Below are 26,995 nucleotides of genomic sequence, written 5' to 3'. Positions count from 1 at the left end.
TAAAGATGTTAACAGCTTTTATTTCACTGGTGCAAGGCCCGTGTGTCATCCACCACTCACCAACATCAAAACAAAACAGCATCTTCTATAAAACAGCTTCAGAAAATTCAAAACAAAGTAACAGTGGCTATAATAAACTTCATACAATATTTTAAATCGCTTAGTTTGTGTCATCCAAACATGAACAAGTCAAGTTTCTAGCATACATGGCTTTTTTTTTGTTTGTTTTCCAAAAAATACCAGCACAACTCCAATACATGCCTCACACCTGGAAATGCGTAACATCACTCCATGACACTGATAGCTGTTCGTGCTTAGAACTAGTCATCAATTCACCCTATCAATATCATAAAATACAAAATGATATGAAAACCCTACATTTACAAAGTACAGTCCCAGTCTTGCAATCTAATCCATCTGCGCAGGTACCTGTATCCACTCCAACTTCCCTGAAGGCAATGTGGTATTCAGTGCTCCATTGCTAAAGATTTGATTGCAAAATCAGGGCATAAGTAGGAAAGGTTTAAAACTTTCCACAAGCAGTAAAACACTGCCTTATTCTTCTAGATTCAGCTTCAGTAGTATTTGCACAACCTCCTAAACCAAGACTTACCTATTTTCAATTACCTCACATTTAAGAAGAGGGAAGGATAGGCTTTAAAGTAGTCAGCAGAGAAATGGCTTTTACTGAAATGACTTGGGGCTGTAAGTTGTGCTTTAGTGCACAGTGGTGATACAAATGCTTCCAAGAGTTAAACACATCCTCCTTCAGTATTTACAGTATCTGCTGCCTTCCTCTGCATTACATGAGTTTCTTCACCAGCAAGATATCAAAGATCTTGTTTCCATTAGACGAGCATTATGACATGACTCCAAAAACAGGATTATGACGACAAATACTAGGGCCATACTCTTCATAGTCTTTCTTGGTGTGACATACTTGGAAAAACTCTGGCTATGAAAATATAAAACAAACATCCTCAAAAGCATAAGAATATATCAAATAGAAAAAACAACAAATAAACTAATGCCTTAGTATTTTTGTAGATTGCAGCTTTATGATGCGTTATCACATTTTTGAAAGAGTAAAGCAAGAAATACTGGGATATAAACATAATCAAGAAAAGCTTAGACAGAAGACTGCTTTTAAACGCAGCAATAAGAAAACTCACTTGGGAGACAGGATTGCTCCCATTTTCCTGTATTTGCTTCTCTCTTTTGTTTAAGACCATTGATTTGGGTCGTATACCCCTAAACTCCTAGCTAATCTCTAGTGCTGACTTGAAGAATAAAGGAACTATACTGCAACTACCACAAAAAACTACTTCAAAATTACATCAAATTATGATAACCTTACTCAAGTAGACCTCCCGCTTGCCCTGTACAAATTTTACTGAGATACAAACTGCGTAAAGGAATATGGAACAGTTTAGGCTGTCACAATGAAAAGGTTTAAAACTTAGTACTCAGATCAAATATAGCCAGAAGACAACATGCAAGTAAAATAAAGTTTTTAAAACAAGAACAACTTTGATAAATACTTACTGTTGAAGCCAGCATGGAACCACCAAACCAAACTGCATAACGCTGCATGTGATGTGTTATCACTTGAACTTCAACTGGTTTGGGCTAAGAAAAACAGTTCATATTTAGCTGGTTTAAATTTTCGGGCAAGATCCTGACAAACCGACATCTGATCCTTGAAGACACAGACATCTTCACCCCTCTGTCACTATCTTGCACTTACTACTCAGTCTGCCATATTCCCAAGGAGACCAAGTCATAAAACTCTTTATGATTAGTATGGACACAGCAGTTAAATCCCTCTTGCCTACTGCATAACATATCTCCTACCAGAGATTGCCCTTAGAGGATTGCTCACATTTCTATAAAGACATGTCGTACATTGCAAGGCTACCAACACATTCAACAACACATACATATACACTACTCATTTAACAACACTGCATTTTCACTAGTGAGATGAAAATTTTGAACTTTCTTTCACTACTAATGTAATCAATGCACTTCAAATGGCTACTTACTTTTATCCGACCACCACTGAGTTCCTCACTAAGTCGCAACCTCGCGTCCACTACTCTTTTCAAATCCCTTTGCAGTCGTCGTCCAAAGTCCCTGAACATCGTGGATCCTCCTGAGAGAACCACATTCTGTGCACAAATTAAAGACACATTTTTTAAATGTAACTTCAAGCAAGTTTCCCAAAAGCTGCAAATGTGACTACGTGGATCTTAACATCATTAGGAAGCTCACAAGCTATACAGAACACCTTAACCGCTGCTCAACTTCCATAGGAGGTCCATGGTCCCCCTACTTTTCTTTCCCTTTTTAAAGAACAGTTTTAGGTAGAATATATTGCTACAAACAAGAAGGATTCCATTAAAATAGTGAGCTAGTACCCTACATGTGCATAGCAGCAGAAAAAAAAACACTACATCTCAAGATATTTCCCAGGGATGCTCACTGTAAGCAGTATTAGCCCTGATATCAAATAGGGTTCTAGCCTCATCATACTACTCTTAGCACCTTCCCAAAAGCTGTAAAGTTATCTAGACCTTATTTTCCTCCTCTCCAGAGTTAAACTTCTAAACATAGCAACCAGCAAGTCCAATGATTCTTCAAAAAGGTACCACACCTCCAAAGCGGACTGCAGTACAGAGAAAAGTACAATTCCTTTTCACTTATCTATACCTGCTTGCCAGGAATTAGTTTTGACAGCAAAACCAAAATCCTCTTAGACTGGTTTTAGAACATCCCATCCTTAATTCTGGTAATGTTGCAGGGTTATACACTAATAGAGAAGTAATTTCAAAGGTGGGGAGATTCAAAACGGGAACCCTAGAACACTGGTGGCAGCAAAAATGCAATTCATAATGAGAAGAATGAAATTTATATGACAAAACTGCATATGTGTCCTTGCATACTGCTGCAACTGCAAACCAAAGTGCTAACTAATGCTTACGGAAACTACTTATGTGCCACAGACACGTCCACAAAGGACTCAACTGAGATCAAGAGTTCATTATACACAGGTCAAATTATCTCTCAATATAGTTTCTTTCTCAGTAATAGTTTTTGACGCTTCACACCAAGACTTTGCACATAACTAAAGAATCCCTGAACCACCTTTTTCAGCCAGGAAGCCTGCATACAGATCTGGAGTCAAAGATCACATATATAATAAGCATTCACACCTGTAGGGTGCAGAAGTTAAGTGCTTGAATTTTGAGCAACAGATAACAAGGAAAAGCTTGTAACTTGTAAAGTGGGAAGAAAGCTGTTTGTTTGAAGAAACAAAAAAAAACAAAACCTCTGCACATCATAAAAACCATTACAGTAGGAAAAATGCATTTCTTCATACCTTTGGATAAGTGACAGTATAAAAGAATGCATAACAAGGCAGGTGTACTTAAAAGAAAAGCACACATACCCATAACTTTACTGAAACATTTTCCAAGGACAGGGAAAAGGAAAGGAGCCACACATATAAGCAGGATTCAAAAACCACAGCTGCACCTGAAATTAAAAGTAGAAGGGAGATTCTGCCTGCTCCCCCCATACACACAACATTTCTTCCCTCTGCCTCAAAGTGGTCACATGCTCCACATGGGAATAGAAAATTGGTAATGGGAAAAAAAAAAAGACAACAGCCAACCTAGAGTGATGAAATAGTAATTAAAAAGATGCCATCAGAAAATATTACCTGGAGATAATGAAGCTGGCGAAGATGGTAAAAGCAGTAATTCTATTCAGAGCAAATTAAACTTCAAGTGGATGTCCATAAAGTGGACAATGCTACCACTAAATAAATTTCAGAATACACCTGACAATAATTGTTTGAATATATCCCAGACCAATTCAAGCAACCACAGAGTTCACAGTAATATTTAAGAAGATCCTTTATGATTCCAAGGTTACAAGATAAGAGGTTACACACTCCTCAGATTATGATTCTTAAATAATTTCTACACATTGAAATAAGTAACAATAACATTGGTCAAGGAGAACAGAAGCACTGGGATAGGCTTGTTGAAAAGGTGAGTCATCTCATTATCCCATACTGGACAAACCCAGCCAAGCAGAACTTTGGATATAAGGGACCAGGTGATATCAACCACAGTTATAAGATGGTTAATTAGGCTGTTACAGTTCCCCTGTTCCCTGCACTTCTTATCAGCACTGGGCCAAATCTGTGCTAAGCTCTTAGTAGAGGGATTGCTCAAGGATGGGCTTCAGTCAGCTATCACAACTCAGTAGATCCGTCTTCTGCAAGGAGGTCTTGAAGCTAGGTAATCCGTGCTCACAATGAAAGCAGAATCCATACACAGTCGTCACCCTTAAACACCACCACTTACAGAAGACCAAATGAAGGTGAGAAGAGACAGTCAGATAAAACAAAAAAACAAAACAACAAACACACCAAGAAAAAAACCCAAACTTACTAGTGATGCTTGGGTTTTCACCACCTTGGAATTCTCTGGCCTCACAGAGAAAGACATCAAGAGAATTAGGATTTCAAGTATCTGTTTACACCTGATTCCTTTAAAGAATTTTACTCTATTTAAAGAATGTTACTCTATTCAAACACTCTTTGGCTGGTTTAACAGCTCTGAGCATACCACAGGTTTCACAGCTAACACTGATTAGCATACCATCTGATGGAAAGAAGCTCCAGCTGATTTTTAGTTCTATAGATGGCCGGTTGAAAAAAATAAGTTGTTTCAAAAGAGTGTGTTCCCCGAGAAGGACAAGACCTTCCACACACCTTCCACAAGAAGTAATGAAAGTAGGCCATTTCCAGAAGGAAACTGCAGTAAACTGTAGTCGTCTCAGAGGGCTGGCAAGAAATTTCTCACTTCTCATCCATACCCTTTGTTTCTCATATGAACTCCAGCATATTGAGCTTTTCTCCACACCATTTCTGGTATTATGCCTGTACAGTGTAACGCTGCAGAGATATGACTCTACCTAACAAAACAATACAGTTACTGGAACAGAAATCTCTACCTAAATAAAGCTTACATCAAAATTACAAAAGTTAAATTAGCTTCTGCAGAACTCGGCACTACCAAACACAAGGCACTGAACTCGCCTGTGCATCTTTATGCTACACTTTGCAACATGGTATAAGCTCACTCCCAGCTGGACACTTCAGACTCTGCAGCACCAAACTGAGAAGCATCCACTGCTTTTCTGGTAAACACAAACTTCAACAACACATCCCAGTTTCCCTTCCTTCCAAACGACAGTCTAAATTAAAGTTGTTTAACATGACACAACCACACCACCAGAGACATGGAATGACAGCAATACGTAACAGTTAATAAAAATTGTTATGCGTAAAAACTGGAAGGTTCACAAGCTGAAGCTAAGCACTTAATGAGCAAGTGAATCAACCTATATGCCTCTTAATTTAGTTAAGAGGGCAGTATTTGCCAAAATTGTATGGAAACTATAAGGAGAAATATTATACATATCAAACAACAAATACATTACAAAGAGATGAATGTATTGTGAGAAGCATTTTAAATAAGTTTGACTTTTAATGATGAAGAAACAATTTGTTTCTTGAAAAATCACAGTTTTCAGTGCTCATTGAACAGTTTGAGTAATAGCACAAGATTTCAGCACGACTTACGAGCATGTTGTTATGCAGAAATATGTCTGCAGTCAGACACAAAAGTAACCACAAAACACTGTAGATGTACTGAGCCACTGTCAAACCAGCTAGCACAGGTAATGTCACACATTTAATCACTTCTTCTCAGTACTCCTGTGATACACTAACACTGTTAGTCACTTCAGGCTTCCATTTAAAGTAGCAGGAAAAACCTCTCCTTTCCCATGTCTTATCTTCAGAGCCGATACGATGCAGATCTAATGGCCTGGCAGTGTTTCCAGGCTTACCTCACCCACAGAGCCTCCCTGCTCTGCACTTAGTAATTAATAGCAAATGTCATTTTGCTGAAGCCCAGACAAACAAAAGTCAGTTGAACCCTGTCCAGTCTTCTGCTTGAAGATTTCTACAATTTCGGAGGGAAAAGGCAAGAACAGGGTTGATACAGCAAAAAAGCTGTACCCAGCACAGGCTGGATTTCTCCCTGCAGCTCACAGATGACAGTCAGACTCTATACACCAGCCTGACAGCGCCATCTACACACCACACAGCGTATGGCAAGATGTTTTTGCATGAAGTATTTAGCATTAATTCAAGTTAGAAGTAGTTTTTAGAACTTCTGAAAGCCTTTTGTCCAGTTACTGTAACTTTTATTTTACACTGTAAGCCAAAACTCATGACCTAAGTGACACATATTAGAACAAGCTTCAGAGTATTTCCAGGCTCAAGAGAGACTTTTAAGTAGCAGTTAGTACTGAAAACATCCAACACTGGCATCTGTTGTGGCTAAACCACAGAGCAGATGCTTCCCACTGATGCAGGCTGGGTGTGCAGTAGTTACACTGTGTTTAGTAGTATGCTCATAATAATCTGAAAGCTGAGAGAAGTACCGCACTTTTCTGCAGACCATATGCCACATCATGGCACTGCTCTCTCCAATTTCTCCACAATTCTGTGATATCAGAATTAGATAAATATAAGGAAAGGTTGTGGAACAACATTTTAAGAAAAAAGAAAGCTGAAGAATTCTCAAAAAAACAGAACTAGATGAACTACACATCATTCTTCCCAAAGAATGCCAAGGGTGATGCAAGGCCTCACTATGCCTCACAAAAGCTTGATCACATTTCCAGCTGCACACAGAATGGGTCATTTTTCAATGGAATTCAACACAGAGGAATGATCAACAAAGCAAGGCCACCAGATTATTTCAGCCATGCGGTAAGATCCAAAATTACCCTTCTTACCATTTCACCTGAGCACTCATTTTAAATTTTGTTCTGCTTTCCATAGATTTGGGTTAAAACAAAAGAGAAAAATCCACCTTTTTTCTTCAATTTTCAATGCAAGTTCCCCGATTCTAAACCCAGCAGCACTCCTCCTCCATTTCAGCAGAAAGCAGCTCATCCCAAGCAATACAGAACTCTCAACTTTGTGTCGGAGACATAGAATAAGAATAAAAATCAGTTCTTCCAAGCAATCACATTAAGATGATGTAATCATGGGAATTAAAAGAGTGCACCGCTGGCAACCATTACACAATTAAAAAGCCTTCATCCCATGCTAAAGAATGTATGTGCTTCGCATTAATCAGCTACAGGCTATTCAGCTATCTGGCTGAAGTCAGTCTTACGAAGGTCCTACTGGTCCAAGCATCAACATAAGGTAAGATAACTGGCCTCATACGAGAGATGTTGATCAGACTGTAAAACATGGATACCAGCAATCAAGCTAAAAAAAGATACCACAGGACATCAAAAGATGGGTTGTGAAAATGCTTCAAAGGCTACATGCCACATACAATCTGCAAGGATACTTGCAGGTATTTTCTGCATAAACACTCGGGAGTATCCAAATACATCTGATGGAAACCCATCTTCAAAGCACAGGGCTCTGGCTGGTCACCACACTGATTATGGTGAGGAAAGAGTAACTTAAATTTTAAATACCACTTTCTGAAGTCAGTACTAATCCCTGGCTCTACAAAGCAATGAAGCTGTTGCTCTATGGTACTCTGGGCTTTCAGGGAAAAAAGAAAAAGACCCTAAGCACAGCCAGACATTAAAAACACCTAAGCTTGAAGCCACTGAAGACATGTACTGCAAAATGCATTCCACAGATGAGCTTCTTAAGTAGTTTAACTTCCTATTTTAATCTGCTCCACAAATTTGTTCTCAAGCACTATTCCTCATTCTAGATGACAGCATATGTTTATTAGACAAGTAAAACAGACTGCAAAGTTTTAATAGTTTGGAATTACCCTGAGATTTGACTTAACTGGAACTTAACTCTCACTCTAATAGGTGAGGAAAACTACCACCTTTTACACAAACAAACATCTCCATACTATCACTTGATGGTGTTATTTCCAAAAGGGCACTGCTGCTGCACAAATAGAACACAACCAGGAAGCATAGTATCTGCTGCCAATACAGAAAGAGCTTGCCACAGGCTATGACTGTCAGTACCTTCCTTTTAATTTCTGAAAGAATCAGTGACTGAAAGTACTCTCTGGCCTACACCCTGGGCAAGCTTAAGCAGGTCTAATTATAGTCTCTTGAAAAACTTTAAGTCTTAGTGTACTTTAATACTGGGTCCCATACCTGGCTAAAACAGCAGACAGTGGGCAGATCAAGTCAAGACTATGAAAAGAAGATATACATATTTGAAACCACTGCTTAATAAAGTGGGGAGTGGAAGGGAGTGAGAGGGATGAGACCACCATGCAACCCTTAAAAGAGGCAAAAGCCAAAGACTTTCATGCACAGGAATTCACATTACACATCAGATACAGTAACACCCCCCTGCTACAATTCCTCAGGGATAATACTTACCTACATATCAAGCCTCTTGTTACAGATAACCCTTCTTTCAGAAATAAAAAGCCACAAATATCAATTATTCTTCATTCAGAAGTGGCACTTTGTTTAACTTGAACTTTATTTCTATTCAAAGTTCACATCTCTCATAGTGGGAGAAGTGGTAGCTACATACATACTTCATGGTGATGCTGATACTTAGTCTTCAAATAAGTTAATCTTACAGCAAGTAGACTGTACCTTATATAATGGACGCCGGACATCAATGGGACAGTTCTGGATAACTTCGTCAACTACATCCGAAATGGATTCCATAAAATCAGGATTAGCAAACTAAAAAGAAATAGAACAGGCATTACATTCTTCATCTAGAAGAACAGAGAAACAAAAAGGCAGAAGTGAGACTGAAAAGAGATTTTGTAATAGCACATTTAAAAGGGGGTGGATGGGAATCATAGTCAGCATTACCCCTGCTCATCACTTATTCTACATTATAATAAATTCACTTTTGTACAAGGGAAATAAGAATTCCTTCTTCTGATGAGAAATTCAGATTATGTTCCTTGGTCATAAATTCACTGTTTACAGTTTCTGCAGTATGAACCTACTATTGTATGTGACATGAGTTTCAGTTGTCCTGCAATATTAAACACACTATTACTGTGCAGTATGGTCCTGTCATTCATTTTAAGTGAAATCAAAAACATCCATGTGCAAATCTGAATGTTCCCTGTAAAAAAATTTTCAAACCTACTAAAATACATATGTTAAAGTCTCACCAAAAATTCAGGTTTTTTTCCAAAGCATGCAAAATCTCTAACATTCAAAAAAGCACAAATACTTTAAGGTCTTCAGTGGAAATTCCCATCAATGCAAGCACCAATACAGTGCTAAAAGTAAATTTTGCCATTTAGAAATACTAGACAGTCAGAGCTGCTAACACTAGAAAACACTGAGTACTAGTGGCAATTTTCCACTCAAAAATTGATATGAGTTCTAAAAAAAAAAAAAAGAAAGAACAGTTTATAGCCTAAGTTTTGCCCTTTCAGAGATTAAACGCTGAGAAATTAAATTAGTTATCAAAACATAGTAACATATTAGTTTTTATATAAATATATATGGATATATGTAAGGTTATATAATTTTAAAAGTTTCCCAAAGCTGTAGAAACCATTCCATTCGTACATCCTAAACAAGATGAAGTATCTAACTGGATAAATAACAAAAGCCAAAACACAAGTACACATTGAACTGAAAGAGAAATTAGCAAAGAAAGTGGCTTGGAGATCAGAAGCTGTAAGAATGATGTGAAAAATCCCCAAGAATTCAAGCTAATTTCCATAATAAGAATTAATCATGCAAGCAACTAAAACATGAAGCTGCATAAATTAGAAGAAAGAAGTAGTGTTACTACACGTGGACAGCTCTCATCCTGAATGAACTACAGCCTGAAAACTTCTCCCAAGCTCTCCATAAAGATATCGATAAAACAGCAGGGCAAAAGTGATAAGTAAAAACGAAATTTATGGCATCCAAAGCGGAGTATAACATGCTCCCAGAATGGGGACAAGAGAACTGACATGTAAAATTGCAGTCTGCTAGCAAATACCATATGGTTGGAGAATGGCAAGTTAAATACCTAATTTTAAAAGCATAGAAATAATTTGGATAACTACAAATGCCAAAGCCTAACTTCAAAAGTATGAAAGACTTCAGAACAAAATTTTGAAAACTGAAAATAGGAAAAGATTACAAGACAGCTTTACCAAAGGCAGCTTTTACATAGCTAACTTGATACCCTCTGAAGTGAGGAGTTAACAAAGTCCAGCGAGAAACTCTCTTTGGTTGCAGTACATATCATCTAGTGTGTTTTCCTTGTCTAGAAAGTCAGGTCAGTTTTGGCTTGTTTGTTGTTTTTTTTTCCCCAAAACAGGGCCAACAGACTATCAAGAAATGAAGAAAATAGAAATTAGTCCTTTAACCTTTTCCTGACAGTCTTTGAAGGGGCTATGGAAAGGGAAGCTATTAAAATGGTGTCTGGCATGGTATTCAATGCCTCTCTGTAAAATCACTTTAGTAAATAAACAGACAGGACACACTATTTAGCACAGAGGTTTAACGTTGGCACTAGATTAGACAACTACAAAGTGACCACAAAAAGATTAAGGCTGGAATGTAGTCAAAAGGTGACAGAATGAGGTTTTTTAATATTCTTCTGATAGGAGGAGAGTAGACAATGGGAAACTTCACCGGTGTTAACATGGACCTTGATTAAATTCTTTAATACAGGCTATAGGTGCCTGCAACAAACTCAGTTGAGTGTGCAGGAATGGAGAGGACCTTCTCTGCTATGCTGTAACATATTAAAACTTGACTCTTCCTTCTCCCACAATATCCTGAAACTCGTTCACAATGAAGGACCAAACCCCAGACAGACTAGCTATTGTAATATTTCCCAGAACTCTACATGTTACTTATGACCACATTAACAGAGATTTTAATGGACTTCCCCCAAGGACAAATTTAGCATCATGCTTTATAAATTTATCCAGTATTAAAAGTCAGTGTTCAAGACTCAGAATACTATCAATGCAACACTATCATGCAGTGTAATGCCCAAAGGGATTGGCAACATAATCAAACACACAGTGTAAAGGCACACTGGTGTAAACCTTTGATGAAAGAATGAGGGAAAATACTATGTAAAGTCTGTAAGTTCAAACAATTTCTCCTCAATTTTAGATTGCCTTTAAAGAAATAGAATGAGATGCATTTAAAACATTGGGACATTATAAAAATAATTATCTACTGTGCTCACGTTTTTCTGTGCTTAACTTACCAGCAACTGTACATAGTTGTAGTTAGGAGACTTACTGATAACTTAATGCCACGTGATGGCGCACTGGCACCAAAAATGTTAATACCTCCCTCCCCCCTCCGCCTCTCTTCACTGGCATAGTAAAGTTTCTGTAACTTAATGTTGCTAGTCCCTGTTCTTACCTCGGGATGAAAGAAAATTTCAGGTCCAAGGAACCTTTCATAACCCACATCTATAACAAACTTGGTTTTGTTGATTGCATTGATGCCAGTATACTGTTTGATCCATTTTCGAGGATCTCCATCATACTTAGAAAATTCTTTCACTATGTCAGGGCAAATGTAACAGTATTTCTCCTGTTAGAAAATATCATACATTTAAGATCGCCAAAATAATTATTCCATCATTAAAACCAAGTATAACACAATCAGAAAACAACATAAGCATTCTTACTGATGGGGCTGTTCAAGAGATGTTCTCACCCAAATGACTACTGAAGACTCACTCAACCCGACAAGACAGTGCACGACCTATTTGTTTCAGTAAGATTACATGCTGACTCATCTAGATTAGTCTCTCAAAATGAAAACACTGCAACCATTACATCTGTGATGATCAAGTGGCAAGCTTTCATTGCAAGATCAGACCCACACAATCATCCTACTGACATTACATACATTTATTCTTTATTAAAAAGCAAATATTAAACAAATCTAAAGCTTAAAATGCTGATTTAATCTGCAGAACACTCCAAACAGTCTAGCATGAAAACTTTCTTCCTCTTTCTCCTTCTGCACTTGGATAAACCACCAGAAGCTTGCATAATTACATACACTGCCTACATTTGCATTTTTAAGAGAGCCACTGGCAACTTGTTAAAGACAAAAAAAATAGCTCAAAGAGTTTTATTTATGTATTTATTAAGAGATAAAGAAGGGTGTACCTTTATGGCTTTTGCTGTCTCCAGAGATTGTTCAGGAGGAATTCCCACCTCCCTTTCCCTTAGGAGCTGTTGAATAAAGTAAGTAATATCTCTACCTGCAATGGGAATATGTTTGATGCAACTTCCAATTACATAGCCTTCTGCCTGCATAGGAGGAGAGGAAAAAACATTTAGGGAAAATCTTTGTGTTAATAATTAATAATGAAACTAACATTCATTTTTATAATACTTTGTTCTGATTTTTTATTAGAAGTAAAATCTTGAAACTGCAAAATTACTGTAAAAATGTGCAACCCAGAGGAAAGGGGATATTATTTTTCTTTAGAAGACCTTGATAACCACATATAAACAGGTACTGGTTATCTAATAGATAATCAGGTGCAAGACAAAAAAATCCTCCACACATTAGAAGACAGTCTGATCAGATGGTTCCTTTTAGGCATGATCCAGAAAGCAAACGTGATATAAACAGAACATTTGTGTCCTGTTTGTAAGTGAAAATTTAATAGTAAAAGGTATGAAATATATTAAGATTCTCAGATACTAAAAGATAAATTCAGAAGCATCAATGATAAGCAGAATAAAAGCAGGAAACCTATTTACCAATTTTTTTTTTTTCAGTATGCTTTTACTGAAATCTCTGGTACTGCTGAACCAATATTATTTCTTCCTTTGCTTTTCTTACACTTTTCAGAGTTTCATTATGGTAAATGCTGGTTTTTCCCCAGCATTTCTCATATGAAAAAAAATACTAAGAAGACCAGGTTAATAACAAACCCCACGATGAAGAGAATAAAATTTTCATTTCTAAAATAACTGATCATTCAAGCATACTATATGCTTCAGAAATACACAAAATGACATCAACAGAACAGATGTCAGTACGCAAAGACAATTTTGTATTTTTAACACCCTAACATAATTAAGCTGTATGAGATCAACTCTATATATATCTCTATATGAGCATGGACATAAAATCTTTTAGTTGTTTCCATATAAGCAGAGTTCACTAACTTCTAAAATACAGTAAAATTATACAAAAAGTACATGTTATAACCTATATTAATCAAAAATGCAGGATGTTTCTTGTCAGACACTGGTGGCAGGCAGGAGATCCAAAACCATGATAAGCATTAACATTAAACAGAACTGAGGCATGACAGTAAGACAAGTTTTCACACAGAAAAAGCCTCTAAAAGATGGCCTGAAAAAATCTTACTGTGACCTTCCCAAGCTAAAATAATTGCATAAATAAGTTCACAAAATAAAATACAGTTTTCAAAACATTTATAAGGGAGGAAAAAAAATTAGTTTTATTTGACACTTCTAATTTAAATCCATAGTAAACAAACCCTGCACTTGTCCAAACTACTGATCATTTCAGACTGCATCCTGCTACATACCACAGGGATTACGTGGGTCACTCCATCACCACTGTCGATGACAATTCCAGTCAAAGTGCGTTCTCCAACCTGTCGTGATGTCCAAGAGGCAGCTAAGGCCAACACTGCCTACGTGAGAGAGTTTATATTTAAAAGCATGCAGACTGTGCTAATTTACAATCTCAGAAAATACTGTTTCAAACGTTTTAGACATGCATACAGAAGAATATACATACTGCAGTTATACTGCACTTGAGAAGTACATATTCACTTTGTTCACCTGAACAGCAATGTAAAGTCCTGGTATGTTAAATGATTCAAACATGATTTCTGCGAGATACTCTCTGTTTTCTGGAGTGTTCAGAGGAGGCTCTGTCTGCAAACAAACAAACAAAGTTTTGAAAACCACCTCAATAGAGTGCTAAAGGTTCATACACTGATTAGCTTGGTATGGCAATCAAACTCGGTGCACTCAAAACAGAAAATTTCAAAAGTACTTCAAGCAGTTTAAACAAAGTGATTAAAGCTTTTCAAAACCAAAATCCAACCTGCAGTAGCCTGCATCACAAAGTGAACACAATTTAAGCATAATGCAGCTTTGATTATTTTCCTCCTCCCTCTCCTCCCACCCCCCAGGTTGCTGAAGAACTACAAGACATTTACAGAAAAAAAATCCTCCAACAGCAGTACTTGCGCTTGGAACATTATTTAGTTCTAGTCACACAAAAATATTTTCTTACCCAGTCTCATTAACTCACCATTAAAAAATAGTGATCCTCAGGTTCAGCTCGTAGGTATTTAAAAATGACCTGCTCCATGAATCTCTCCATGAGATCCCAGTCTTCAACAATACCATGTCGTATAGGCCACTGAAGCAAGAAAACCTGTCAACACTCTAGACCATACAAAGATAAACCCAGAAACAGCCTGAAAGGAGGCTGTAGTGAAGTGGGGGGTCAGTTTCTTCCCCCAAGTAACAAGTGATAGGACAAGAGGTAACAGTCTCAAGCTGCAGTAGGGGAGGTCTAGGTTGGATATTAGGAAAAATTTCTTCAGGCATTGGAACAGGCTGCCCAGGAAAGTGATGGAGTAACCATCTCTGGAAGCGTTCAAAAAACAGGCAGATAAGGCCCTCAGTGATATGCTTTAGTGGTGGTCTCGGCAGTCCTGAGGTAGTGGTTGGCCTTGATGACCTTTTCCAACCTAGTTGCTTCTATGATCTTCTGCAAGAATAAAAATGCCTCATTCTCATGGATGTCTTATCAAATCCTCTATTTTAATTTTAATTTAGAGGCACTATTTTAAGTTATCTCCTGCTGCCAGGTACTTCAAATTGTGATTCTAGCTTGCAGGACTAAAAGCCAGAATACAGACTCTGTTCCTAATGCTGCTACTGGTCTATTGCAGGACTGTGTTTTAATCTCTTCTTGTATAAATTTCGGAATTTATAAAGTCAAGAACCATACTTGGCTTCAACATGCCTGCCAATCTATAAAAAGTAATAAAGATCATACAGGCTACATATTTTTTCAACAAGAATCCTGGCAAGGATGATGTTTACATTTTGTTCAATGTTAAGAACACAGCCGACATTTAAGTAATACAGTAGGACATATGAAATATGATTTTTTTCCACAAAATTCATAAGCCGGTAACATTTTCTGGGTACAAGAAGTCTTTTACTCGGGTATGGAAAATACGACTCACAGAAAAGCCGCACTGAAGACAGCCCTCCACAAAACAATTGCAACATTCCCTGAAGCAAAGTATCCAACACATTCCCCAATTCATATGGCATGCTAAGAGAATACACTTCTAGCAAGAATTTAAATATTCAGCGTTTATGACTGTTTTAATAGTCAGTAATTCTGAAAACTGAACAGCTGCACCATATCAATGGATATTTACACAAGGATTCCAGCACCAATCACACAGGACAGCAGTATTAAAACAGATATTAACAAAAAAGGTAAAGCCATGAACCATATCATGCAATTTTTAAGAGCAACAAAAACACTTTACAAAAAAGCAAATGTGTGTTTTAAGTGGCAATCAGAAAGTCCTACAACATTATATAATAAAAATGTGAAACTCTGGAAAGACTTCTTAAAAACACTCAATGCTTACCTTTGTAGCATAGGTAGGTTTATCTATGGCTTCATCTCCTATGAAAAAGTCCAGATCATCAACACCTTTCATTACCCTCCTCTGAGCCTGGTCACCTACTTTGGCTGATTCTCTGATTGCAATACCTTAAAATAAAACCCAAATAAATCAAATCAAAACTAAAACTGCTAAATACCAAGTAATAAATATTTATTTATTGATTGATTCTTTTCCAGAAATAAAAACTGGGATATAGAAAGCATAGTTTCCGGAAGAAATCAGGTGATTTATTGGCAAGCCAATATAGCAGAGTTCATTCTCACTGCATCATGCAGGGTTCTGGTCACCCGTCCCTCATTAACATAAATAATAACTTAGAGAAAATCTTAAAAATGTATTCTGTTATAGACCGCAGCAGTCACTGAATGTGTGCAAGTGCAGCATTCCAGTAAGCAACATGATTTTCTGAGTTTCAACTCTAGAATTAAGTGAAAGAGCACAGGAGGAGAAGAAAATAAACTATGTACTTCAGAAGTAAGTATTGGAGTCATTATCCCAGTTGGTGAGAAGGAAGGGGGGAAGGGAAAAAGCAATTTGCAGTGCTACAGAGAAATCTTTGGAGACACTTATGTTTTCCATTAGTAGGCTGCAACTATCACCAAAATTATTAGATGATGGCTGCTATAGAGAAGAAGATGAGACAGCAAAACACAAATCTGGGGCAAACTATAAATAAAAATGAAATTAAATACTCTTAAAATATAACCTTATTTATATAAAGGTTGCTTTTAGTATGTCATAATCAGATCTAAATAACATACAGGAGAAAGTAGACAGGTATCCACAAACACGCCAAATACTATCAGCACCAAAAATTACTGATAGGCAAACAATTCTTTTGAAAACACATCGAAATCCCAAGTTTATAGCTTTATAAAGTGAGATTTATAACAAATTCACAGAAAAGTCCTGCCATCCCACCTCTTTAACATAAGACATTTGGTCTTTACCAGCGGTTTGGGTTTAAATCTTTTACAATACTTAATATAGCAAGACTACAACCAGCACTCCAGCTACATTTGGTAAAGACCATGTCCACCTATATTATTCCCCTTTCTTACTTTCTACAGTGAGTAACTACAAGGCAGTCTAGATGCATCAGTATGTCGTTAATTGACCAAGCTTACAAAAAGTAAAAGGCAATATTTAACATAAGTGGAGATTATATATTTATGTCTAATGCCATCTGTTGTCTGTGCTACTATTTATAAATATGCATAGCTAAGACAACAATTAAAATCATGAAAACCTGAAAGGTAAAACATTTTAAACAAGTTTAACATACAAAAAATTAAATCTGCTCAACAAAAGCATGCTAAATGGGCAAAAACATTTTAATTGGTAAATGCACACCCAAAAGGAACATTTTCTAATAGAAACAACTTTTTTGACTATTAAACTGTCTACAATCCCAGACAATGTAAATAACGCAGACACCACCTGCACTTCAGTACTTAATTTGATTGGAAACCTTTCCCAGATTATCCAGGCAGTAACCATGGTGTCAGGTAGACAGGAGGTAAATTGCACTCTGTCTACTGAAGAGTCCTGGCAGAAAAATAATAGAGATAAAAAGGAAATTGGACTGGAGTTCTCTTCATCTTTGTCATAGCAACCAAGTGCTGATTTAATGAGCAACAGTACTAGCTCACTGCAAACAAGGAGTTCTGTTTAGCTACACTCTAGCCAAAGATGCTAATGCAATGAATATCACTTCCCAGATGGACAAGAGACTATGAAGGCCAAGTTGGGAGTTGGGAAGCACATCATTTACTCATGGAAGTGGTCAGTGATAGTGGTATATATTAGAATTTGGAAGGACAAAAAAATTACTCACATGATGGTATAATGAACTGAGGCTCTGTATTTCCTGCATAGCCAAGTTTTGTATACCTAAAAAAAGAATGATCACAAGGTCATTAGACGTACTTAGATGTAAAAATAAAAATAGTTACAATTCACTACACAATGGGAAGGCCAAATACATCACGTACCACATCTACATTTTCTGGGTTATGCTTTCAAGTGTCATCCTGCTGAGAAGAAAACTCAGGAGTGGTAAATATTTTAGGTGTTATTTATTTTTCAGACACCTTCAGCTTACAAATTTTGGTAGTGTTTCCTCAAAGTCTGAAAACTGAGCTCTTACTTTCTCCATCTTGTTGACCAGCTATAAGAGAAGAATCATAGAATCACAGAATAGTTAGGGCTGGAAAAGACCTTAAGATCCTCAAGTTCCAACCCCCTGCTGTAGGCAGGGACACCTCACACTAAACCATCTCACCCAATGCTCTGTCCAACCTGGCCTTGAATACCACCAGGGATGGAGCATTCACAACTTCCTTGGACAACCCATTCCAGTGCCTCACCACCCTAACAGGAAAGAATTTCTTCCTTACATACAATCTAAACTTCCCCTGCTTAACGGGTTACCCCTTGTCCTATCACTACAGTTCCTGATGAAGAGTCCCTCTCCAGCATCCTTGTAGGCCCCCTTCAGATACTGGAAGGCTGCTATGAGGTCTCCACGCAGCCTTCTCTTCTCCAGGCTGAACAGCCCCAACTTTCTCAGCCCGTCTTCATACGGGAGGTGCTCCAATCCCCGATTATCCTCATGGCACTCCTCTGGACTTGTTCCAACAGTTCCATGTCCTTTTTATGCTGAGGACACCAGAACTGCACACAGTACTCCAGGCGAGGTCTCACAAGAGCAAAAAAAGACAAGCAGGCCACATTCTACCCTTTGGTTAGAATAAAAAAAAAAAAAAAAACAACGGTTGTTCAGATCCTACCTTTTGGAAAGCTCCCATGAACAAAGATGTCATTACACTTTGCATATTTTGTTAATATCAGCAAATACGGGGGGGGGGGGGGGGGGGGGGGGGGCGGAAGCGTGTCTTAAGTACAAACAACAGTTCAAAACTCTAGTTGCAATCCTGACACAATTCCCTTTCATGCCTTGCACAAACTATTCACTTTGACACAGATTTAGGGCTTGTGTGTGGTAATATATACATATTCCACCAAAGTAAGCATGCACTGATAAAATGCTTTAGAAACAGGCAGTATGAAGCACTTGTCCATCTCTTTCAATACACATACAGTATCTATTTTAACAAATAAAGGATTAAAAGAAAAAATAAACAGGTAAAGTGGGGAAGAAAAAAAGAACAGGAATTTCCACAGAAGATCTCAAATCTCTTAAAACACCTCCATGGTGTTACTGGCTGCAAACTAGTTCAGGTTTTTAATAACTAATTAACATCCCACACTATGGAAAACAGCTCTAGTTCCTGGGGGAAAAAGGGGAGAGGGATGACACCCCAGCAAATTAATTAAATGGTTGCAGAGACTGAAGATTCAAACAAAAGTACAGTAATATCATGACTTGAAGGAAATGAGCATTATTCATATCCATTTTTACCACAAAAACTAAAGCTATGACATTCTTAAATGAGACCAATCACTGTCTACATCTCAAAGTGAATTTAAGGTCTTTGCCTACACCCTGCTCTCAATATTTGCAAACAATATTATGCCACTGCTAAAGCAGAGGGTTGCTTCTTCATCAATAGCTTAAACAGCAAGTTCCCCTTTATGGAGGAACTGATATAAAAACACTCCTTAAGAGTCAAGTTGGCTTAGATAAAGGAATTAAATCAAAAGTGAATTAGCAATGACCATGGAATTTAAATATTATATTTTCAACTTATTTTCAAAGCTACAGCTTCAACAGACTTCAAATAGTAGTTAAAAAAGCCACATTCGCCAAGGCTAAAAAGACTACAGTGTTCTGAGGGCAAGGGTTGGTTTGCAGTATTTTTAATCATCATTATATAGGCATAGGCTTTCAGTCCAATCCAAAATGTTTATGCTCTTTTGTTTTTGTGGCTCTTAAACATAATCAGGTCATTAGATTAGGCTGATTTGTAGAGAAGGCCATTACTAGCAAGAATTCTTTTTATGATTATTATTGCATGGTTTTTTTCACATTTTAGAATAAGGCCTAACTAGGGAATATTGTTAAACTATAGCAAGCAACAACAGGAGTTACACTGGGATTTAAGACATGTAACAGGATACTTCATTCCTCCCTCTGAAGTCAGTTTTGCTCAAATGCACAGCGAGGACCAAGGAAACCAGTTTTGAATTCAAGAGACCTAGTTCTAAGGCTTTGAAATGGCTATCAAGTATAAACGTCAAGAAAATAGCCCTTCAAGCCCCACTGACAAAAAACTAAGTCAACATATCCATACGCATGTACATACCCAAGCATATAAATATGTATATATACTTTTCATACTATTCTTATGTGTGTGCACAAATATATATATATATATAAAATTAAAAGGTTCCTGCAATGTAACCAAATTCATTTCTTAAACGGAAGTCTGGCCAAGAGTTCAGTTTGACATCTTTACCCCCTCTATGCTCCCACCAACTCTAAACTCATACCTACTCACAGTATTAAAAAGAAAAAAAACCCTCCAAAATTCAACATGGGCTATCAATCTGCAACAGCTTTACTTTTCCTCTCAAGCAGGGATCATATCTCCCTACTAGAATTACTTGTTACCAAAAGCCTATAGCTCAATATTTTATAGTTTTATTTTTTCACTAGGTGAATTAACCCTGGCTAAAACTACAGGATAAGCTTATTTCTTAGTATCACTGGAAAATGGTTCTCTTCAATGAACATATTACGCAAAGTAACAACGACTGCTTTTGCATCTCTTTAATTCATAAAGTTTAATAACTCGAACTATGAGAATAACTAATTTCCCAGTTCAATGTTGAAGCAAGGAAGTGGAAAAAAAACGTTAAAGTCTATTTAGGATCAAACAAGAGACAGACTTGACACGCAGCTGTATTTCAGGTGTTTTGACAAAACTAAAAGGAAGGAAAACTCAAACTACTCTCAGAGAAGGAAAAGAGATAATGAAGTTGGGCTGCCCTTTCTTATCCAGTAGCCTATTCACTCAGGATATGGCAGACTTGGTCCCAGATTTTTCTTCTGCCCAACAGGACCCAAACACATTCCACCTTCCAGAGCTAAAACCATGAATACATTACAGTGTTTGAGTGACCCACTTCCAGGATCTTCTACAGATATTCTTCCCTTTTATACAAGATATTTAAATATTCATTGACCTGAAAGGCTCTGGACTTAAGAGTTAAAAGAGATTACCTGGTCTCCAGTCCCTTCTCCAATGAATATTTAAGCATGTAATACATGTTTTTCTTTCTCCTGGGTTACAGCCTAGCACTCTAATGGTAATGCAACATCTTGTGATCAGTAAATTACAGAGACAGCTGTAGGGAATGCGTAGATAAACAGTATTGCAACTTAATTTCATTAAAAGTAGCAGATTTATTACCAGTGAGATAGGAACCAACTGAAAACTCTCAGAAATATAGCATACTGGAGGCTGCATTAAAGATCTGTAGGAAACTGATACAATAGCTATGGCTATTTCACGCAACGGACTTTGGAGGGACTACTAATTTTTCAAAAATCATGAGAAATTATTTGTTGTTGAAACGAAAAGTTTCTAAAAATAGTGTTGTCTCCTATGTACCACTTTTCCCATGTGATTAGTTAGAACACAAATCAGTTTCACTACCGTTTGCATAAGGAATGGTGTATCCTAACCTTGTTTTCTTCTGAGGTCCTACCACAGAAAAACAGAAAAATGACCATAAAGATATACAAATGAACCAAACTTGAAAACAGATGCTGTACCCTCAACCACTTTGAGGACCAGAGAAATATACTGAAAAACTCTTATTAAGCATAAGAACAATGTAATTTAGGCATTTAAAAATCACAAACTGGAGCAATTGCTTTATCCATCTCAGAATGCAAGACATCAGATTTTTCTCTGGACAAGTATGCAAAAGACCAATGCCCAGCTGTGAACATTTTAGCATTTCCTCAGTTTCTATTGCTTTTTGGTCCAGATCTTTAAAACAATGCCTTACAAGCACCAGAAAAACAAACCATAAAACAAGTTTGAAATATAGATTTGAAGTGACTGAGAACAGCAAAATGCTTTAAGAAACTCTGGCAAACAAACAAAAAGTAACCTCTGCAGAGACAACACTTTCTCTGACAGCTAAGATGCCGAAATAGCTAACAGTTACTACTGCCAGAACCCCTGTGACGTCCTGCTAGCCATAAAGAGCCTGGATTATCATTATGACAAATATGCCCAAAGAACTCGCAGCACAAGTTATTCATAAAACTGTGGAAAGGTACTTCTGAAACAAAGGAGGATGAGATGAAAGAATGGAAATAAAGAAGGGATGAAGGAAGAAATGTCAAATAGAAAAAAAAAAAAAAAATCTGTCTGCACAATTTACCCTAAAGCATCAGCAGCCACCATAAGAATAAAGTGTACATTAGAGCCATTGCTTTTTTGGGGAGTCTAGCACTTTACAGGACTGAAGCCTGTGATTATAAACAACAGTTAATTAACTCAGGCTCCTTAGATCCAGAACAGTAATTACAATTCTGCCTATTCACAAGCCATACATGTAAAAAGCAGAGATAATACTTGGGTAAAGCAACATAACACCTTCTGAAGTTCCAGCTACATTTGGCTGTTCCAGACAGCAACATCTACAAACACTTTTCAAGTTAAATTCAAGTTTAAATCCAAGTCAGCTTACTTATCCCAGAAATCAAGTGTTTACCTCTAATCTAAAAGATTTTGCCAAAGTAATTTTTCATTACTAAAAGAAAAATAGACTACAGTAAAACACAGCCAAAAAGAAGTACCTACCCTGCACTGTCTACAGACACACGCTGAAAAGGAAAGAGGTATTTTAAGATATCTTTGTTTCACACACCCACCTACTAGCATTCTGATGTCCCACAGCTAAATGATAATAAAATATGGTTCATAAAACTAGTTATGAAGTTTAAAGCTACCCAAAACAGCAACACAAAAAAAGGTGTGCTAGTCCTAAGAAACTAAAAATAGCATGCCCTTCTCCACATGAAGACCGATAGCAATGTGTAAACTGATCATGAGGAAAACCTCATGCAAAGAAAACAAAGATGTAGTGCATCAAAACTGAAGTAGGACAAGTCATCTGCAAATACTAATGGAAAAGATGGCAAATTATTATCGCTTTCTGCAAAATGTGTGAATACAGAGTGAACAGTTTATAACAAAGTTCAAGTCATCTACCTAACAGAGAAAAGGAACGTTATCCTGTCCTGCTATGACAATGTTTCTCACTGTAAATCTGTACCTATTTTCTATAGTGCCCATTGTTGCCTTTTTTTTTTTTTTTTTAAGAAATTCCAGGATTTTACAGAACCAAGGCCTACAACAACAGAAAATTAAATCAGGCTCCTCAGGCACTAAAAAACAACAACAACAGTCTTTCCCACTAATTTCTTAAATCCCCTTATACAAAAAGAAGAGGGATTAGTGCCTGGACAAGGCACCTCATTCAGTACCAGAGATTTAAATAGAAAAATGTATTTTATATACAGAACGTTCCACAGTGCATGTCTGAATGTACCTTTTCCTTTCTGCTGTATGTTCTCCCAAGTTTTTCATCTGAAAGCTCTTTGATGAATTATTTGAATGAATCGTTTGAAGCTTGTGTATTGTTATATTCACTCTAACAATAAGAAGGTTTTCAGCCCACACAGAGGAAAATTCCAGAGACTGCGTATTCAATGAGTCAAGCTACTTCTTCTGCCTGCTTTGGTTCAGATTCTTATTTCTTCTTGAATTCTGCAAGGTAACTTATTTCAAATTCAATAATCTCATTGTTGAAAAGTCATCCATATTTGAGTGCTCCGCAGCAAAGTCAAGCAGAAGTCTTTAAAATTGTCAAGTTAATATCCCTGTAACACCAACAGTTCTGTGGAGAACATGTATTTAAATATCTTCACCAAAGAAACAGAAGGAACCCAGGAAACTACCAAGAAGTATGTCAGTCACAGACCGAATTACATGCAAGATGGAACCTGGTCTCTATTCCCAAAGTTTTCAGCTGTGGATGTCAGTATTCCCCACTGAGGGGGCCAGAGCTGATTTCTGACAAGACAGGGTATACAAACAGAAGCAGGACAGAAGACTTCTAAAAGTTTTGTGATAATTTAATACAGAGGTATTTCACAATACGAAACATTTTTTCAGGAGAAGGCACTGTGACACCACATCACTGAAAAGTGCTCATAAAAAGACCTCAGAGTTCCGTGGAGACCTCATAGCAGCCTTCCAGGGCCTATAGGGATGCTGGGGATGGACTATTCATTAGGGACTGCAGTGACAGAACAAGGGGTAACAGGTTAAAACTTAAAATAGGGGAAGTTTAAACTGGATATAAGGAAGAAGTTCTTTACTGTAAGGGTGGTGAGGCACTGGAATGGGTTGCCCAGGGAGGTTCTGAAAGCTCCATCCCTGGCGGTGTTCAAGACCAGGTTGGACAGAGCCTTGGGTGACATGGTTTAGTATGAGGTGTCCCGGCCTACAGCAGGGGGGGTTGGAACTAGATGATCTTAAGGTCCTTTCCAACCCTAACTATTCTATGATTCTACGCTTTAAGTTTATTTGGGATTTTTTAAGATGGTTCAGTTTCAGAAATTCTAAAAGTTATCTTTCCAAGCATTAAAGAAATGAAAATAACACTGCATATTCCCTGCAGAGGAAAGGTCTATTACTGCAATAAATTAATGCAATCGGCGACATCAAGGCAGAGCCTAACAAGTAAAGTGAGTCATGGACAAGCATATTCTCCTCAGAGTTGTCCATAACTGTTGGGCCAAAGGAAAGATGTTAGCAGAAGCAGACTACATATTCAGTATAACCTTCATTATAGCTCCCTCTGACACATCCCACTTCTAAGACTCAGAACTGGTCTACTGAATAATAAATGAGTCTTCTCTAGCCATAGCCAGGTAGGAAAGACCTGTTCCTGAAATGCCTCCCAAGCACAGACTCTGCAATCTAGATTCACTGTAGTCCTCAAACACTTGAGTTACAAAACTTGTGGTTTAGCTTAATGTAGAACAAGTCTCACACTGATTTGACAAAGGTTAAGAAGGGATGACCAAGAAAGAGCACCTGTATAAGGCAGCAAGTTCCTATCTCATTGCCAGTTGGAGATAATAGCTAAAAAGATTAAAGGTGTGAACGCTATCTAGAAGCACAGCCAGATGCAATCCAGCAACGTCACTGCAGTCCAGGTGCTGTACATAAAGGAGACACCTTATCCAGCAAGCACACCTCACCTGCCTCTGGACCACAGTCAGTGCCAGTGGGTAGCTCCCAGGCAAAGTGAACACGTGTCTCCTCTCTCCAGGCCGTCATTTAAACAAGTCATGCCCAATTTTAGCATTTTAATCATGCAAGACTTCAAAGTCAGACAACACGAACAAGAATCGTACAAACATCATAAAACAGTCTGGGTTGGAAGGGGCCTTAAAGCTCATCTAGTTCCACTCCACCTGCCAAGGGCAGGAACACTTTCCACTGGACCAGACTACTCAAAGGCCTGTCCAACCTAGGTCTGGATTGGAAGAACTGGACCTAAGAGAAGAAAAGGGCACATCGAAACACGCCATTCCCCAGAGGCACATGGCCTGCCCGGGGCACAGGGCAGGACTGCTCCGCTCCAAGCTCCTAACAGGGAGGGAGATACTCAAAAAGAAGATACTCAGTGGAGAGCGGTGCGCAGAAAGATCCGGGAAGGAGCGAGACCCTCTGCCACAGCGTCAAGAGGAGACCAGGACACCTGGCATGAACCCGGACCCGTGGCAGGGGAAGGGACTCGCCGCTGAGGCCCTAGCCGGGAGCGAGAGGCGGCTGAGGGGCGCCGGCACAGCGGAGGCACCCCCACTCCCCAGAAAGACGACTGGCGGCGCCGGTCCCCTCTGTCCCCACACTCACCCGGTGCCTCCGTCTATCACGCAGGGGGGCAGGTAACTCGCCATGCTGGGGAGCCGGCACTGAAGGCGTTACGCCACCATCCAGGCGGCAGCCGCCGCCGGCTCCCCCGGCCCGCAGCGCGGCCTCACTGCATCGGCGGCGGAGGGACGGCGGGCACCATGCAGTCGCCTGTCAGCGCCGCCCACAGAGCGCATGCGCCGCCCGCCGCAGCCACGTGACGCGGCCTCAGCCGCCGGCCGCCCCCGCCGCTCGCGGGACGCCATCTTGGGTGAGGGCAGCGGAGGGATGCGGGCTTGTGAGGGTGTTCCAGAGCCCGCGGTTCTGGGCCATGGAAGCGGGTGGGGAAGCTTGTCAGAGGCCGTGTGTGTCAACAGGGCCTTAGGCTTGTTCTGGCCTTGATGCTGTACTTGCCTTCCTGCCGTCTGAGGGGTTCTCCATCACCCAGTTCTGTACCTGTCAGCCCCAACATTGGCCAAGATGGATCTCATCAGCTTAAGAGCTTGTTTCAACCCATGTATGACCACAAAGGATACAGTGAGGGGGAGGGAGAATAAGAAAGGGTTCACCACCCCCCAGCAAACACTGCAGATGCTGCTTCTCTTCAGAGCAAGACTTGCCTCACAGTTCACGTTTCACTGAAAATGGGGTTTGCCCCAGGAAAAAACACCAACATTGAAGCAGTCAGTTGTAAAAACCCCACAAAGCTGTGTTTCTCTGGGTGCAGGTGGCCACGCTACAGCCCACAGATGTGCCGGGTTGGCTGTAAACAGGCTCCAGAACACATCATGTTGGTAAGCTTAAAGCACTTAATAGGCAGCAACAAACATCATCTGCAAAGTTGTTGATGCCTAATTTACATACGGGATAATGATGTCTCATACATGACTCAATCCTGGTCATACTGTGAGTGCGTGGTAATGCCAGAAATAGACCCTCTAGATGGCTGAGCCTAAGCATGAACCACAAGAACAAGTGTGATTCCCATGAGGGTGTAGTTTCCTGTCACCCTCTCCCACTCCGCTACATCAGAAACACATGCAGCCCAAGGAGTTGTATTAGAGAATTAATGAGACATATCCTCTGGTCCTCATACCTAGTGTTGGTGTGATGGCTATAGATGGCGTGTATGCCCTGGAGGGAGTTGTTCAGCCGCTATCAGAAACTGAGCACACTTGCTCAACACATTTGTTCACTCTGTTCCCCTCAGAGATTTTGGAAGATACAAAGCATGGTGGAAAGGAGCCAAATTTGTTTGTTGGAAGGGCTCCCTTATCAGTGGGTTGAAACAGCTAACACTCAGGCTCTAATAAGTAGG

At 38.8% G+C, this 26,995-nt stretch overlaps 1 protein-coding gene across 3 annotated transcripts; it reads right to left on the bottom strand.

Annotated features, from left to right (window-relative positions):
* ACTR3B (actin related protein 3B) lies at positions 1-25,880 on the bottom strand. 3 transcript variants are annotated; one of them, XM_062621458.1, is made up of 12 exons: positions 25,681-25,880; positions 17,604-17,659; positions 15,728-15,852; positions 14,359-14,469; positions 13,881-13,976; positions 13,622-13,729; positions 12,219-12,362; positions 11,458-11,631; positions 8,698-8,790; positions 2,046-2,171; positions 1,546-1,629; positions 1-951 (listed from the first exon to the last, which is right to left on the bottom strand). In XM_062621458.1, exons 1-12 carry the CDS (start codon positions 25,722-25,724, stop codon positions 817-819), a joined length of 1,296 nt encoding a protein of 431 aa, XP_062477442.1. In that variant the 5' UTR covers positions 25,725-25,880; the 3' UTR covers positions 1-816. The 3 variants fall into 3 exon arrangements, with proteins under 3 accessions (XP_062477442.1, XP_062477443.1, XP_062477444.1); XM_062621459.1 differs by having other exon boundaries at positions 1-955; positions 25,681-25,878; XM_062621460.1 differs by lacking the exons at positions 17,604-17,659; positions 25,681-25,880 and having other exon boundaries at positions 14,359-14,495.
* Positions 25,881-26,995: the final 1,115 nt, after the last annotated feature.

The sequence above is a fragment of the Pezoporus occidentalis genome, unplaced genomic scaffold (genome assembly GCF_034315485.1).
Source record: "Pezoporus occidentalis ecotype Australia unplaced genomic scaffold, CSIRO_AGI_Poc_V1 ctg23, whole genome shotgun sequence".
Classification (NCBI taxonomy): Eukaryota; Metazoa; Chordata; class Aves; order Psittaciformes; family Psittacidae; genus Pezoporus; species Pezoporus occidentalis.
The sequence above is the reverse complement of the archived record's forward strand: the minus strand, read 5'-3'. Positions and strand labels throughout refer to the sequence as shown.